Source organism: Oryzias latipes, chromosome 10, assembly GCF_053564925.1.
Source record: "Oryzias latipes strain Hd-rR chromosome 10, Olatipes_Hd-rR_3.1".
NCBI lineage: Eukaryota > Metazoa > Chordata > Actinopteri > Beloniformes > Adrianichthyidae > Oryzias > Oryzias latipes.
Window position 1 is genome coordinate 15,187,915 of NC_136246.1, and position 16,174 is coordinate 15,204,088.

A 16,174-nucleotide genomic window follows, 5' to 3' on the forward strand; every position below is an offset into this window, starting at 1 on the left:
GGGTATTTTTCCTTCTGGATTCCCTATGTCTCATGGTTTCATTTAAGCAAAAACATATCCTTCAGCAAGAAGTAAAAAAAGAAAAAAGTACTAGTGGTCCTATTCTTTAAGCAGAAGGGCATTTATTTTTCCAATCTCAAAACTTTTCTTCAGTTGTCTTTTCAAAAATTTTCACAGACACAATGTCTGATTTACAAAATGGGAAGAGGCAACACCAGAAATAAAAGTTTAAAATTTTGTTTTTCTAATGTATTTGGCACTGATAACGTTTTCAAAGTTTTCGTCGGCCAATGTTGAGCCTTCCCTGTTCCTAAAAAGCCTTTTTATATATATTATCTAATGTTAATGTGACTGTCTGACATAGAAATAGAGCATAGATAAAAAGACATTGGTAAAGTTATCATGGACTAGAACTCTGTTCTAAATGAAGTTGCATGCCAACTCTGACACAATTCATATTTATTTAAATGCTTTATTGAAAAACATTTCATATCTATTAAACAAAGTTAATTTGTATCAAACATTTTTCCATGAAAAATATATAAAACAAAAAGCTGTGTATAAAAGGTGTTGTCAAGAATTCAATTTAGCATGTACGTAAACAGATGACACCAACTAAATAAATTAAATTGGAAAGAAATGTTTTTTAATGGGTTGTTCTTTAGAAAAAAGTTAAAAAACTGGTAAAAAAAAGTGCACATACCTGAAGAACAATAAGACAGAAGTTACCTGAGTTACTCATCTTTGCTGAGTTAAACAGAAACACATTTTCCTATCTTCTCTGAAAGAATATCCGTCTGTCTTGAAGTTGTTTTGCGAAAGGAGTGTACCAGACACAACCCATAGAGAACTTTATGCAACACTCTTTGCCTGCCCACAGCTGTCCTCCTGTAGCCCAGACACCTTATTGATGGCCTGACCCAGAGAAGCGATGAGACTGGTCAGGCCAATGAGGTAGCCGTCCTCCCTGCTCCCTTCTACCCAAGGGACATTGTGTTGGAGTTCCATGCTGTCAGGCAGTGGCGTGGTCTTTCCAAAGTCTATCATCCACACACTGGCTTTGCTGTGGTCGTGGGCGAAGAGAAGCGAGCTGCCGATTACCTGGTGATGTAGAGGAATTTGAAATAATGAAAAAATATGTTTACTTCAAAGGATGGAAAATCATCTTTGCATTTCTTTGACAAGACAACCTCGTGTTTCCTGAAGAACGTTGAATTCTTTAGTGCGTCTCCCAAAGCCAGCAGCCTGGAGTGGTATGCTTCCTGACAAAACATTTTCAGTTTAACAGTTTTTCAATGTCTAGTTGTCTTTTCCACATAATGAATAATCTAATTTCTTTCTGCTTATCGATGATGCATAGAGCTGACCAGAGTCTGGAGGTGACTCCTGGTGAAGTAGAGCAGTGCTTCTGTGACCTGAGCTAATGTCTGTATCCTTCTGAAGTCTCTCTGTACACTGCCGTCCTCCATCTGTGGGACGCAAACATAACGACAGCGGGTTAGTTTAATTTTTGAAGTCCTACTCTGGATTAAGCCCTCTCCATTTCCATCAACTTTCACTATAGTTTACAGCCCCTCACACCCCCAATCTAACATTACCGGTACAACAAAAATGACGAGCAAAACTGAAGCTATTCAGCTGTACAGTTTTGAGCCAAACAGCAGCTCGGACAAGGAAAAAAAGAGACATACATAGATCAAATTGTCTGAAAGTGGATACATGAGAATGGAGCGGAGCAGGGGGCTTGTGGCTTGCTGACTGTAGTTTGTGCATCACAACTAAAAGCTTTTTCAAATGGCATTTTTTCGGCTGCTGCTGATTCACAAATTTCAATGAAGAAATACTCAGTTTAAAAACTTTAATTTTCTTTATATATGCCCTCCATCAACAGAAAAAAATGCTGCAAGAACATGTTAAAAAAACACACCAAAAACATGATTTTCATTGGAGTGGGTCTTTAAAGAATATTGCATCAGAGCTGGCCTTCTCTCTTACCACGAGGCCTTCTATCCTGAAGCCCAGAGTGGATGTAGAAGTGGTCATATCCCTCCACTGGAGGTAGCGCCACTTGGTCACTCCTCTGCACTTGTGTTCTTCCTCTGATAGTGCCGATGGGTCCACTTTAACCATCTTCTGGTACATGTCACCTCTCAGGTTGGGTTTTGTACTCACTTTGAGTTCTTCTTCTTGGTATGTTCTGGAAAATAAAACTCTGACTCAGTAAATATTGATTATAGCATCCAACCTTTTTTTTTATTGCTAGCTGACAACACAAGAAAAATGGTTCTTGGAACTAAAATACATTAAGACAACAAATTCATTTAAAAAACAGTTAAAAAGAAGTATACCCTGAAGGTTTTTATGTCATACTAAATATTTAAAACCACACTAATTGTTCAACTTTTGGCTACTCCAGTAAGCAGATATTATTACATCTAAAGGTTTACCACTTTGATCTGCATTTGTTTTATAGATCATCAAAGATGTAAAGACAGAAAACCCTACCTGACTCCCATCTTGCAGTCCATTATCAATGGCCTCCTCAGCCCATTGAGCAGGTCTTCCAGGCGGATGTAACAGTGATCCCCTCTAGTGACCAAACCATGGTACTGTGGGACAAACGGTCTGAGAGGATCTCTCATTAAGCTGTCCAGGCACTTTGCCTCTCCTTCACTGTACAGTTTCAGCACCTCCCCTCCTTTACTCAGCTGAAAGTTACCTGTTTTAAGTTACACCAGCAGTCAGAAATTAGAGATAAAGGGAAAAAGTCATGGTACGTTGTGCTATGTTATCTCCTAATGAGACCAGTTTTAGAGCATCAAGTTTAGGAGTTGGAATTAAAACTCCTTTTTCCCTGATGCAGCTTCTCAGCTGCTGAAGAGTGTGTGTGGTTGTCCACCCATCCATCCATCCATCCATCCATCCATCCATCCATCCATCCATCCATCCATCCATCCATCCATCCATCCATCCATCCATCCATCCATCCATCCATCCATCCATCCATCCATCCATCCATCTGTGAGTATTTAAGTGTCTGGTTTTCATTTCTTCATTGTCAGGTCATAGACTTTGTCAGGTTTTTGTTTCTTTGTGGAATTTGTCATGTTAAAAGTTATTTATTCAATGTTTACGTTGCCACCAAGCCTGGTTTCCTGTATATTGGGTCCTACACCACCGCTTCCCGACACCTTCCATCCATCTTTTAAACTTGTTAAATCCCTTTTGTGGGTCACAGGGTTGCTGGAGCCTATCCCACCCACTGTTGGGTGAAGGCGAGTTACACCCTGGAAAGGTTGCCAGTTTATTACACACAGTCACAATCACACCTGATGGACAATTTAGAACAGGTAGCACCTACGAAGGTGATATGTTTGATATGAGCTTACGATGAGCTATATGACAGGCTAGACACAAGGGAAGGAGAGAAGGACTTGTACAGGCTAGCCAGACAGAGAGACAGAGATGGGAAGGACGTGCAACAGATAAGGGTGATTAAGGACAGAGATGGAAAGGTGCTAACAACCCAGGAGAGTGTACAAAAAAGATGGAAGGAGTATTTTGAGGAGCTGATGAACGAGGAAAATGACAGGGAAAGAAGGGAGGAAGATGTGGTTGTTGTGGAGCAGGAAGTAGCAGAGATTGGAAAGGAGCAGGTTAGGAAGGCTCTGAAAAGGATGAAGAGCGGAAAGGCCGTTGGTCCTGATGACGTACCTGTGGAGGTATGGAATTGCTTAGGAGAGACAGCAGTGGAATTCCTAACGAGTTTGTTCAATAGGATTCTAGAGAGTGAGAAGATGCCTGAGGAATGGAGGAGAAGCGTTCTGGTCCCGATCTTTAAGAACAAGGTTGACATGCAGAACTGCAGCAACTATAGAGGAATAAAGTTGATGAGCCACACAATGAAGCTGTGGGAAAGAGTAATGGAAGCCAGGCTTAGGAAGAAGGTGGAGATTTGTGAGCAGCAGTATGGTTTCATGCCCCGTAAGAGCACCACTGATGCCATTTTTGCTTTGAGAATGTTGATGGAAAAGTACAGAGATGGTCAGAAGGAGCTGCATTGTGTGTTCGTAGATTTAGAGAAGGCGTATGACAGGGTGCCGAGGGAGGAGCTGTGGTACTGTATGAGGTCGTCTGGAGTGGCAGAGAAGTATGTCAGAGTAGTTCAGGACATGTATGAGAGAAGTATGACGGTGGTGAGATGTGCTGTAGGTCAGACAGAGGAGTTCAAGGTGGAGGTGGGACTACACCAAGGATCAGCTTTGAGTCCTTTTTTGTTTGCTATGCTGATGGACAGGCTGACAGACGAGGTAAGACAGGAATCTCCCTGGACAATGATGTTTGCGGATGACATTGTAATTTGCAGTGAGAGTATAGAGCAGGTGGAGGAACAGCTAGAGAGGTGGAGGTTTGCTCTGGAAAGAAGAGGCATGAAGGTCAGTCGTGGTAAGACAGAATACATGTGTCTGAACGAGAGGGATCAAGGTAGAAGCGTTAGGTTACAGGGGGCTGAGGTGAAGAAGGTGCAGGAGTTTAAGTACTTGGGGTCAACAGTTCAGTGTGATGGGGAGTGTGGAAAAGAGGTGAAGAGGCGTGTGCAGGCAGGTTGGAGCGGGTGGAGGAAAGTGTCAGGAGTGTTGTGTGACAGAAGAGTGTCAGCAAGACTCAAAGGAAAGGTGTACAAGACAGTGGTGAAACCAGCTCTGCTCTATGGGTTAGAGACGGTAGCAGTGAGACAGAGACAAGAGGCTGATATGGAGGTAGCGGAGATGAAGATGTTGAGGTTCTCTTTAGGAGTGACCAGGTTAGACAGGATAAGGAACGAGTACATCAGAGGGACGGCTCATGTTGCCTGTGTTAGCGACAAAGTCAGAGAAGCCAGACTGAGATGGTTTGGACATGTTCAGAGGAGGGATAGTGGATATATTGGTAGAAGGATGTTGGAGATGGAGCTGCCTGGCAGGAGGGCAAGAGGACGGCCAAAGAGGAGATACATGGATGTCTTAACAGAGGACATGAAGTTGGCTAATGCTAGGGTAGAAGATGTCCATGATAGAGTGAGGTGGAAAACGATGATTCGCTGTGGCGACCCCTGATGGGAAAAGCCGAAAGAGAAAGAAGAAGAGCACCTACGAAGGTGATATGTTTGGACGGTGGGAGAATGCCCGGAGAAACATATCAGGACATATGGCTGGGGCTGTATTTTGGCTGTGAAAGCCTTTAAATGTCTTTCAGCATTTATTCATGCCAGCTGTCTTTACAGTATGCCCCCCCCACCCCCTACCACCATGTAATGAACACTGAAAATACAGAAATACTTCTCTCCTGTTGAGCCTAGAAGACATTGAAACTTTTTTAGAATTATTACATTCTAGATCAGTTTTGGCCCACAGGGACACAACTCCAGTCACGTTTTTCAAATGAGGCTTAGTTTTAGCATGACAGGGCCATAGTTTTTATCTCTTGACGGCACGGTAGACTGTATTCACCCAGTGGGCTTATTACACTATTTACAGATTAGGGAGCCTCTGCTATCTGTATCACAGAAACTCTGTTCCACAAAGATATCGGGTTGATGATGATTATGTTTAAATTGGATGTAAATTACGAAGTTGCTAGATGTTGTGCTAGTTTAGCTAAATCTTTTAAACATTTCTCATTGTTTCAGCCATTTGCATTCTTATCTTAACTACTTTGAGACCTGTATCAAGCTTCAACTGTGAAATTAGCTCATTTAGTAATTAAATGCTCAATTTTTCCTTTTAACCTTAGATAACTATTTGTATCATTTTTGATACACACATTTTCAAAAACTCCTATTTCATTAGTTTGATCAAAACTTTCCTTAAAACCCCTGGTGTATGCAACTTGGTTCACGTTTTCTGCCGTCATCATCATTCCAATAGGGGCAGTAGAAGGCCTTTTTGAGATTTTCCATTTTGAGATTTCACGGCTGCTTCCATGAAATCTCAAACACTTTGGTAACACTTTATATTACGATTCCTTGTCTTATTAGAACACCAAACAATAACAATGCTTCTTAATTTGTTAACAAAGGTTGTTAATGAATCTCATTAGTCTTATTAACACTGAAACATTTGTTAGGCATCTATAATGCCAATAAACGTGTCATTAGCATCTTAAAAACATCCTAGTAATAATGCTTGTAAATGTGTTAACTAAGTAATTTAATTAACCTTATTAGACTTATTGTACTAATAAATGTCTTATTAACACCCTAAAAATTCTATTAAAACGCTTATTTAATCCCAATATAAAGTGTTACCAACACTTTTGGTGGGGAAAATTTAGCTTGTTTTCAAAACTTTATGATGAGAAAAAATCATCTATTTTCATTCATTTTTAACCGACTACTTGCTGTATTGAAAGAATACAAATTTGCTGATAATTAATTCTTTATAATATGTTTACACCAGGTTAAAAATGTAAATCAAATTTGAGAAAGTGGGTAAATAAGGTGCTTCTTTCCTGAACACTCGTGTGTGTATATATTTTTACATCTAAAACTAACATTGTTGAGAGCAATAATTAACCAAATCATCCAATGGAACATAATTAATACTATTTATATATCTTAAAAAAACAAAACAAAACATGGATTTCTGAAAGAATGCAAGTGTATGAAGCGGGTGATTTGGGACACATGCCTTGATGTCCAGCCAGTTGCACCCAGGAGCTTTGCCGTGACAACGACCAGTGCATCATAGTCAGGTAGGTTCTCCAAGAGCGGCTCTGAAGGGAAAATCAACATTAAATAGTACATTATGAGCTAAAATATAATTTATTAATGATATTTATTTTGGACCAGAAAATAGATTTGCTCACATTTTAGTTGTTAGCTACAAACAAATAATACAAAAATACTGTAAAAACACATTTCTGTGTCAGAAAACCGGCTTGTCTTAATGGGATTTTGATTATTTTGTACATTACTTTTAACATACCAGATATGTTTGAAAATTAACCTATTTTGAGTCCCTCTACATCAGTCTTATTTCCTCTATAATCAGTTTAATGTTGCTGAATCATCATGTGGATTTAATGTTTGTTATTGTCTATTAAGAGAGCAGGGCTGTGAAGTTATATTCTACTTTGTATATACACAAAGCAGCTTCCAACTGGCTCGGATATGACATGGAAAAGCTTGAAAACAAGAGCCTGAAAACAGAGCTCAGCATGCTCAGTAGAGATGTTATCACATCATGACTGGGTGAAAATTAGGGAAAATATCGTACAGATACAGACACTGAAATGAATGTGTTTGTACAATAAGTGTTATTTTTCAATTTTACAAGAATGGATAAATCAATTTAGATTTTGGCTGATTGCATGTTTTTCAGTGTCTGGAAAAAGAAACACTGAGCCCAGAGTGTCAACAACTACTCCCCAGTGGTTCTCTAACCGTCTGCTCCACCTGCTCACATATCTGTTGAAGCAGTAGCCAGGCATGCAAATGCCATTCAAATTAGACCGTGTCAAAGTTCTCTTTCAAGCTCATGCAAATCAGCAGGTGCAAAGAACAGTTGAGAAATATGGTTTTATGCCTCTTCCATGGAAATCCAGATGAGCCAAGTCTATGGCTGAGCAGCACTGGGTAAAATTCCAGAAACATTTGAAATAGTGTTTGTGAAGTGCATTAAAATATTCCTGGATCAGCTGTTCTCACCTTCCTGAAATTCTGACTCATGGAGGCTGCATCCTCTCCTTCACTGAAGACCTCGTCGCTCTCTGCTGAGGAGAAGTTCATGGAGGAGCAGGAGGAAGAGGTGGAGGAGGAGTGTAACAGCCTCGAAAGAATTAGGTGCCGATTTGTGGAGCTTTGAGTGGATTCCTCAGGATCGTCATCTTTACTCTGGAGGGTATCCATGAACTCCACCGTTCCAGTGGATGTAGAAGACCTCTCCGTTTCTTTTTCCTTCTTCTCATCTCTACCTTTGTCAAAACTGGAACTTTTGTCTCTCCGGTGTTTCCCGACATCTCTTTCCTTCTGTTCTTCCTTCCTTTCTTTTTCAATACTCTCCATTCTTTTGCCACACCATCTCTCCTGGGCGTCTGTGTCAACGTCACAGCTTCTCCAGGACCACTCTTTTCTCTTGGACCTCCATTTAGCCTTCACCGCTTCTCTTGAGCACTTAATTGTCTGATCTGTTTTTGTTTCAGTCTCTGCATTTTTTTCATGGTTCTCTTTTGGTGCAACTGAGCTGCTAAATTCTGGGTTGAGATCATTCTTACCCTCTCCATCCTCACCTAGTCCACCTATGCACTGACTGTAGGGAGGGAAACTTTTTGTGGCTTGAAGTTTGGGTCTGAAACTCTTTCTGGTCTTGCCGCCGGTGTTCAAGGATCCATCTCCGACAGACAAATGTTGATTGGGCTCATCTGACGGTGTAATAAACAAGTCATCTGTCTCTATCTCCATTTTCTCCATGGAGTTGCCATAAATACCATCCATTTCTGTGTCCCGCGTGGAGTGGAGACTGCAGTTCTGCTTCATGAGCTCGGCATGTGCTTGTACAACAAGAACATGTTTACAAGAGAAGCACAGTTTTGAATATGAATCAGGAAGCACATTTACGAATCGAAACTGAGCCCTCACTTTGTTTGAGTTTCCTCAAATGGCAAACGTAAAAAATAAATAAACTAAAAGTAAATGTCTGAGCAACTTACCTTTCCTCACCGGTCTGCACCCTAATATTTTCAGTGACAGAGCCTTGTGCCTCACAGTGAGCTATATCCCTCTCTTGTGCGCATTTCTTTTGCCTCAGTTTGCATGCAGTGACGTGACTAACTTTCCAAAGCTTTGTCCAAGGCCAGCTGATGGAAGTCAGCCAACTGAGCCACAGGGGGAGATGATATCCAGGAATGACAGAATGTGATAGTGTGGAGCACAGTGTCCTTCCTCGAGTTAGAGATGCTTTTTCTATGATGTTTAGCAAAGTGCATGTGGTTTTGTCTTTTTCTTACTCATAAACATCTCAGTTTCCTACATAAATCTAAATGTTTTTATTGAAAGAAAAAACTGATAGCATTGATTGTATTTGGATTATAGGTGGACTAAAACAAGCTAAAATAAAACCGCTCAGTACAGACTTTTTAAATGTTAGAGAAACAGAAATAGACATTAGCTAAAAAGTTACAAAAAACACAAGAGCATCTGGTGGCTGGCGTGTCTTCTCACTAGACCAAAGGTCATTGGTCTGTACAGGGCCCATTAATGAATTTCCCAACATCCTCCTGCTTCGGTTTAAGACCAGGCGTGTCACACTGACCAGTGTCATAAATGGACCATACATGTGTAAACAAAAACAGCGTTTCACATGGATGGACTGGTGCACTGAGAATGTGATACAGTTACTGGCTGTGTCCGAATTTCTTCACTACTCACTGCATTGTGCATTATACAGTGGGGCAAAAAAGTATTTAGGCAGCCACCAAATGTGCAAGTTTTTCCTCTTAAAAACATGACAGAGACCTGTGACTTTCATCATAGCTATACCTCAACTATGAGAGACAAAATGAGAAGAAAAATCCAGAATAATCACATTGTCTGATTTTTAAATAATTTATTTGTAAAATTTGTGAAAATAAGCATTTGGTCAATAACAGAAGTCCAACTCAATACTTACAAGTCTCTTTGGAGTGTGACTGACGATGTGAACAGGTGCCTTAATACAGGTAATGAGTGGAGAACAGAGCATCTTCTTACAGAAGAAGTTACAGGTCTGTGAGAGCCAGAAAACTTGCTTGTTTTTAGGTGACCAAATATTTATTTTTCACCATAATTTACCAATAAATTCTTGAAAATCCGACAATGTGATTTTCTGGAATTTTTTTCTCATTTTGTATCTGATAGTTAAAGTTTGCCTATGATGAAAATTGCAAGCCCCTCTCATCTTTTTAAGTGGGAGAACTTGCACAATCAATGGCTGACGGAATACTTTTTTTGTGCCACTGTATAGTGCATTGGCCATTTTGTAGAGCTGCCCAAACCTACAATTTTAAAACTGAGTGCCCTAGAAATTTCCCAGAAATCTCTGAGAAGAACCGGTGAGGATCGATGCTCACTGGACAGGCAAAAAAGACCACAATCCATTGCAACAAATTTTCACGTGAAAAATGCATTTTTATTTATTTATTTTTTAAACCATCCACGTTTATCATCAGAATACAGTGGATTTATAAATAGTCTTCAGAAAATGTTAGGTTTTTACTTTGGGAAATTGGTGATGTCATATTTGCCACTAGAGAAAAAAAAAGTAGTGAGCATGGTGTCCAAATTGGTTTTTAAACCCCGGGCACTAGATAGTCCCGCACTATATAGTTTTAGGGAGTGGGGAGGGAATTCGGACGTAACCACCGTGTTTATCTGCTGTGAACCAAACATTATATGGGATTAAGAGCCGTGAGGTGGTGGTTGTATTATGGTATATGAAAATGTTTCCTGTATCTGAATTAAAACGGCTAACCACAGATTTAACAATCAGTTTAGATTTTCAATTGTTTAACTCTAAAAATAACAAAAGAAAATGTCACAGCAGCTCTTTTGAACTTCAGGAGTACATAAGCCATCCAGGGAAGATCATGCCCTGATATTTGTTTTCATTTATTTTGAACATGAGTGATACATTCTAACCTGGTCAGAGCTACTCTGTACAGGTGAGATATTGTTTTTTTATTTTTTTACTCCATGCTAAAATCCATAATCGATTGAGAATGACTGAAGATGTTTGCTGTTTCACTGAATTATCATTGGTATTGATAAACATGAAAGAATATTTACGGCCATTTAAAGTAAAAAAATCAATTAAATTAAACACCACTTGCAACCCCCACTCTTGTGCAAAAGCATTAAAAAATACAATAAACATTTTTATGGGGCAAAAGACAGAAGAACAAAAAGAAAAACAAATGAGCGCCTCTTTGTTTTTGAGGATTTAACTGTGATGTTTATTTATACTATCATAGCATTTTGAATGGAACTTTGTTATTTAAGCGTGCAAAACCTTCAGAGCAAAAATTACAGAAAATTTAAACAAGCAGTTAAACTGAAAGATTTAAAATTGAGGATTGTTTTTGACATGATCTCAAAATCCACCTGAAAAACACCCATAGGATGTCCTCCCTCTGTGACAGACTAAAACAGACTTCAACTTTCCAGGAGTTTGACATCATCACTGTACTCTCCATGCTTTGTTTCCTTGTTTTTTCAAAGGCCTCACTCTGCCTCCGAGTCTTGTAGTTTGTCCTGACTTGGTGTGACACCGTTCTGCATCTCCGTGCTGCTGCTGGAGTCCAAACTGGGTTCCACCTGGCTCAGATTTGTACTGTCCTTTATCACAGGACCCAGGTTCTCTGCAGTACCTGTAATCATTTCTAGTAAACTCATTTGGGAAAAAAACAATAACAGCCAATTTCACAGTTGAAACACTAAATATGGCCTTTTTTGTGATAGTTGATGTTATTTCCTTGCACCTGTAGAGAAATCCTTTTGTAGCTCCGCCTGGCTGCTTGGAGTTTCCCCCATCTGTGGAAGCTGCCTGTCTGAAATGATCTGTATACATAGTTAGACTTTTAGGCTTGAACTGCACCATTTTAAGGGACACAACAGAATACAAGCAAAAAAAAGTTGCAGCCACACACATGATCATGTGTTTTTACATGCAAAGGTCGCTTCTCTCACCTGCTTTGCTGTCTTGCCATCTGTGAACAGCAGCCTGGCGTAGCTTAGTAAGAAGATCAAGCTGAGGAAGATGAAGTTTGTTGACACGCCTACCAAGGCGGACAAAATGGGGAAGTGGAACAGCAAATATCTAATAGGAGGAAACAAACACCAAAATGGAAAAACTGTATGAAAATGCAACCGTTTTTGACACATCTTTCTTTTTTCATTTTTATTTATTTTTGGGTGTAACTTTAAATCCTTCACATTTATTTGATTGATGGATTTAAATACTCCTGAGCTCTTTTTTTTAGGATTCCTGTTTCTGTAAACAATAATTCAAACCTGGATTGCATCTTTGCACTTCTAAAGAATGGTTTTATCTTCTTTTGTCCTCATTATCTTATTCTTATAAGAGACAACTTAGATTTTTTTAACACATCAAAAAACTCAGATCAGGCCTTAATCCATTAAACCAGAGCCCAGAGTTCCCCTTTTGTTGTTCTACCCGGTTCCTAACTAATAAAAGATGACATCTGAAAAATCCCTTAGCATAAATTAAAGAAATGCATTTGAATGATATTAAATAATTATGATTTGAGCTGTGTGATCTATAACACAAAACTATGTTGATGTGTAAATGCAGAATGCGTTACCTTATTCCTGTGAAATGAGCATGGATATACAGATGAGACGAGTAGATCTGGACCTTGTCAGAAAGGATCTCAATAACAGCTGTGACTGAGGGAGCATACTGCACACAAACACACAAATGCACACAAAAGTGTTGTAATGGAACGACCTGTTTTCCTTCATGACATTTGGATGTATTTCCTGGATCTTACTGGGTCATCTTTGTACTCTGAGAAGAGCTCAACCTCCACCATTTGTTTCTGCTCTGCTGCTCCAGTCAGAAAGGCTGGGAGGAACAGCAGCGTTCCCAGAGTCTTCAGCAGGTCGGATCGGTATCGCAGCATGCCCTGAATACAACAGAACCCCAGATGTCACATGCCTGATGAGATGCTTCAAACAATTCCACTGCAATCATTCAGAAAATGTATGAATAATGCAGTCAAATGGCATTTAACACCAAAACTCACTGTTACTCACTAAATATAGAGGTTTTAATCATCAAAAACCAAGACAAAATTACTGTAAAAAAAGTTTTTTCTGCTGCTTACTGCCTTGGAATAATACACACAATCAATGTTTTTAAAAATGTGTTTACTAAATGTGCTCCACCGTTTAGTTGTGCAGGCAGTTAAATGGTCAAAAATGTTTTCTTAGTTGACTATTTTGAACCAGCCCCTTTTATTGAAAATGTGTATAGCAGGATATCCCAACATGTCGTTATTTAGGCAAAATGTCTGGATAGGTGTTGGCAATGCAATTTTGCAAAGCAAGTGCTTTATTTAGTAACATTTCTGCATAAAATTAGAGACAAAGTTCAGATCACAAAAGTCTGTTGCAGTGGGGCTCTGCAGAAACACATGCAGCTCTGATCTGGCTGTGGGGTTAAAAAGGATTTCAGCACTGTACTCACAAAGCGAGAGCTGGAAGCCTTTAGCATCTGTTTTGCCTGAGAATCAACACAACAGCATCAACTCCTTAATGTTGGCATTCTGACAGTAGAAAAACAAATTGTTGCCCAGCATGAGGCTGAAGCTTACAGAGCGAGCAGAAGCTGCAACCTGCCCTCCATCCTGAGAAAAACAGGTCGTCTTTATCATGAACATCCCCAACTGCTGATTGACGGGTGAGTCGGGCATCTCAAGTTGTAAAGTGATCTGGTAGACCTGACCAAATGTCAGCACCTGTGGATGTGATGAGCAGCATCAGACCTGTGTAATCTGAAGAACTTAGAGATGCACAGATGTAAAAAAAATGTACTTACATTTTTCTTGTTTCTCATCAGGGAAATGTTGGCCATGGGGTATGAGCACAAAAAAGAAGAGGGAGATTGACAGTCCATTCTGCAGACAAAAATAAGGCTGGTAGAATAAATGTAAATAGAAAAAAAAAACATGTTTTTTAGTTTGAATCCACTCCTCAACAAGTTCACCAACCTGTAGTAATAGTGAACAGGTGTGGAAAATGTTGCTGTGGGCATGTAAGAATAGTAGAAGCTCCCATATAAAAAGGCAGCGATCCACAGTAGCAGAAGAACAACAGAGAGGACAGTCAGGCCCTGTGCGAGTCTCTCACGAACCCGTGAGATCGCCATGGCAGCAGCATCCTGCAGCTTCAGCAGGATGGAAGTGATGATGACGGAAGGCTCCTCGACGTCACCTGGAGGCAGATGACTTTCTTGGTCCATAAACTCTAAAAACCCACAAAAAATCAAAGCAATGTCACATTCTGAAAAATGTAACTTGTGAAGAAAACATGGTGACACACTTAAGGTTCCACTCTGATCACTTTTTGATCTATTGTAAAAGCATTCCTGGTGGTCTTTCAGTTATGATCATGTCATTTTTTGCCCAAATAATAAAAACTGGTGTCATTTTCTAGGACATTCTTTCTGCAGAGCTGCAGGAGTTCATTAGAAATTTGCCTCTAATTTATGGGTGGTACTGTTGGCACAGAACAGTGACTTCCCATCACCCATTCACACACTCTCCAGCCTCGTCACAGCCCCTCACAACCGCAACTGTTCAGTTTTGAGCCAGAGTCAGTTCAGACGAGGAAAACAAAGACATACAGGGATTTATTTTTCTGCAAAAGGATGCATCAGAATGGAGCAGAGCAGGGAGCTTGTCTGCCCAGTGTATTTTCTACATCACAAAATCTTTCATCAAATGAATTTTTTTTTTTTGGTCCGGATTCACAACAATTTGAAATGCAATTTTAAGATTAATCTAATTTAATTTTAGGATACATTTTCTTTAAATATGTCCTGATGAGAAAAATGCTACAAGAACATGTTACAAACACCCAAAACACCATTTTCATTGGAATAGGTCTTCAAAAATAAAAATAAAAATGAACACACAACATTTAGAGAAGTCTCAGTTCAGATATTCCTGGAAGGAAACACAGAAAACCAAAATCTCTGGGATATATGACAACGCCCTCCAAATATTAAGATGTGAAAAACCACTGAGACCAATTACAGTCACAAGCACAGGCCTTTCAGCTGAAAAGACTCCAAACTGTTTCAACAGTCAGTTCATCTGTGACTATATTGTTCATGTCTAGAAGATAAAAAAAATAACTTGCTTTTAGACATCTTAATGTAGCATAAAACTGATCCTATACTTCTGTGAAATCCTTTTGTCCAATTTTCATTTTATTTTGACATTTAACGAACTAGAAATCAAAATTAAATTTGCCGTTTTGTAAAGTTAACTATAAAAAGAATTGTATCTAGCAAGTCTTTCCCTTAATATTTGACGTTTCTGTTGAGCGGTGTGTCTTCTGCTGTTAAAAACTCACCCCTTGTTTTCTGTTTTCCAAAGAAGAACGGTTAGGAAATCACTCCCTGAAGATCCTCGTCCCGGATGATGTTGGGGAATTGCAGACAGAACTTCCCTTTAACTTACTTAGCGCTGCCGTCTTTGCAGCTACCATTGGACAAAGTTAAGTCCATCCCCTCTGAACACAGTAGCTGGAACCAACTGGAGTACAAGTATAAAAAAAGAAAGTTAGAAGAAAGCTTGGGAACTGCGTCACTATCAGTGTTGCTGTTGGTGGCTACATGTGTTTGCTTCAGAAAATCCCACTAACTCAGATTTTTCCCTCCAGTTTATCAAATGTTTTTATCATGGCAAATCATGAAAGTGGTTAAATCATTACTTAAAATGTGCGGGTAAATGCATTGGAAAAGTCATTACCAGATGAAGCTAGTAAACTGATTGTTGTTAAACTTAATTGCAAAATGTTAGAAATGATGCTAAGACTATTCGTGCTTGCTGTGTGAAAAAAAAGTCTACTTAAAAACTCAAATATTCTACTTTCCTTCACATTACTGGCAAGTAAACAACAAATGTAAAAAACATTACTGAAGGCAATAAAGCAATTTGCCTTTAGACACATAACATTTCAAATGTCTCTTTTCAGGCTCACAGAAATCTTTTAGTTCTTATTTTTTTCCCCTTTTCTTCCAAGAAAAAAGAATCATATCATGTCTATCAGAATCTTTGTATTTTGAATGCACTGCTCTAATGAGGTTTTTCCACAAATTCAAAGTCAAAGAGCCGTGGAGGTCATGGTGAAGGCATGTGACATTGTTGAGCCAGTTCAATTTTTGAGATTCATAGGGATGATTATTTTCACAAAATACTTTTTTTATGATCATTTGACTTTTCACATCAAGTCTTGCTTCAATGAGGTCATCTGAACCTTTTCTTCCACAATTATCCATTTTTGGTTCCAGTAGCTGTGACAGAAAGCTGTGTTGTGTGATTGCCAGAAATACATTTCCAGAAAAGAGATATTTAAATTTTATTTATAAAAAAACGTGTCTATATGAAATGTTCCTGTGTAGATTTGAGC

General features: G+C 39.2%; 2 protein-coding genes across 2 annotated transcripts; both read right to left on the reverse strand.

The window, feature by feature from the left end:
* Positions 1–458: 458 nt before the first annotated feature.
* Positions 459–8,796, reverse strand: si:ch73-22a13.3 (inositol-trisphosphate 3-kinase A). The gene is made up of 8 exons (XM_011480046.4): positions 8,689–8,796; positions 7,688–8,529; positions 6,669–6,753; positions 2,506–2,719; positions 1,996–2,197; positions 1,368–1,469; positions 1,191–1,262; positions 459–1,101 (listed from the first exon to the last, which is right to left on the reverse strand). Exons 2-8 carry the CDS (start codon positions 8,513–8,515, stop codon positions 853–855), a joined length of 1,752 nt encoding a protein of 583 aa, XP_011478348.1. The 5' UTR covers positions 8,516–8,529; positions 8,689–8,796; the 3' UTR covers positions 459–852.
* Positions 8,797–10,116: 1,320 nt separating this feature from the next.
* On the reverse strand, positions 10,117–15,243 carry LOC101155940 (seipin). The gene is made up of 10 exons (XM_004073153.4): positions 15,116–15,243; positions 13,747–14,002; positions 13,575–13,653; positions 13,351–13,494; positions 13,224–13,259; positions 12,526–12,660; positions 12,337–12,434; positions 11,702–11,831; positions 11,494–11,572; positions 10,117–11,382 (listed from the first exon to the last, which is right to left on the reverse strand). The coding sequence occupies exons 2-10, from the start codon at positions 13,995–13,997 to the stop codon at positions 11,237–11,239; spliced, it is 1,098 nt and encodes a 365-aa protein (XP_004073201.1). The 5' UTR covers positions 13,998–14,002; positions 15,116–15,243; the 3' UTR covers positions 10,117–11,236.
* Positions 15,244–16,174: the final 931 nt, after the last annotated feature.

Coding starts and splice junctions, on each gene's coding strand:
- si:ch73-22a13.3 (XM_011480046.4), bottom strand. CDS start 8,515: ATGAAGCAGAACTGCAGTCTCCACTCCACGCGGGACACAGAAATGGAT. Junction 1,263..1,367: donor GGAGTCACCTCCAGACTCTG/GTCAGCTCTATG, acceptor ATGTTTTGTCAG/GAAGCATACCACTCCAGGCT. Junction 1,102..1,190: donor CGTTCTTCAGGAAACACGAG/GTTGTCTTGTCA, acceptor CTACATCACCAG/GTAATCGGCAGCTCGCTTCT.
- LOC101155940 (XM_004073153.4), bottom strand. CDS start 13,997: ATGGACCAAGAAAGTCATCTGCCTCCAGGTGACGTCGAGGAGCCTTCC. Junction 11,573..11,701: donor ATGGCAAGACAGCAAAGCAG/GTGAGAGAAGCG, acceptor CTATGTATACAG/ATCATTTCAGACAGGCAGCT. Junction 11,383..11,493: donor ACAAAAGGATTTCTCTACAG/GTGCAAGGAAAT, acceptor AAATGATTACAG/GTACTGCAGAGAACCTGGGT.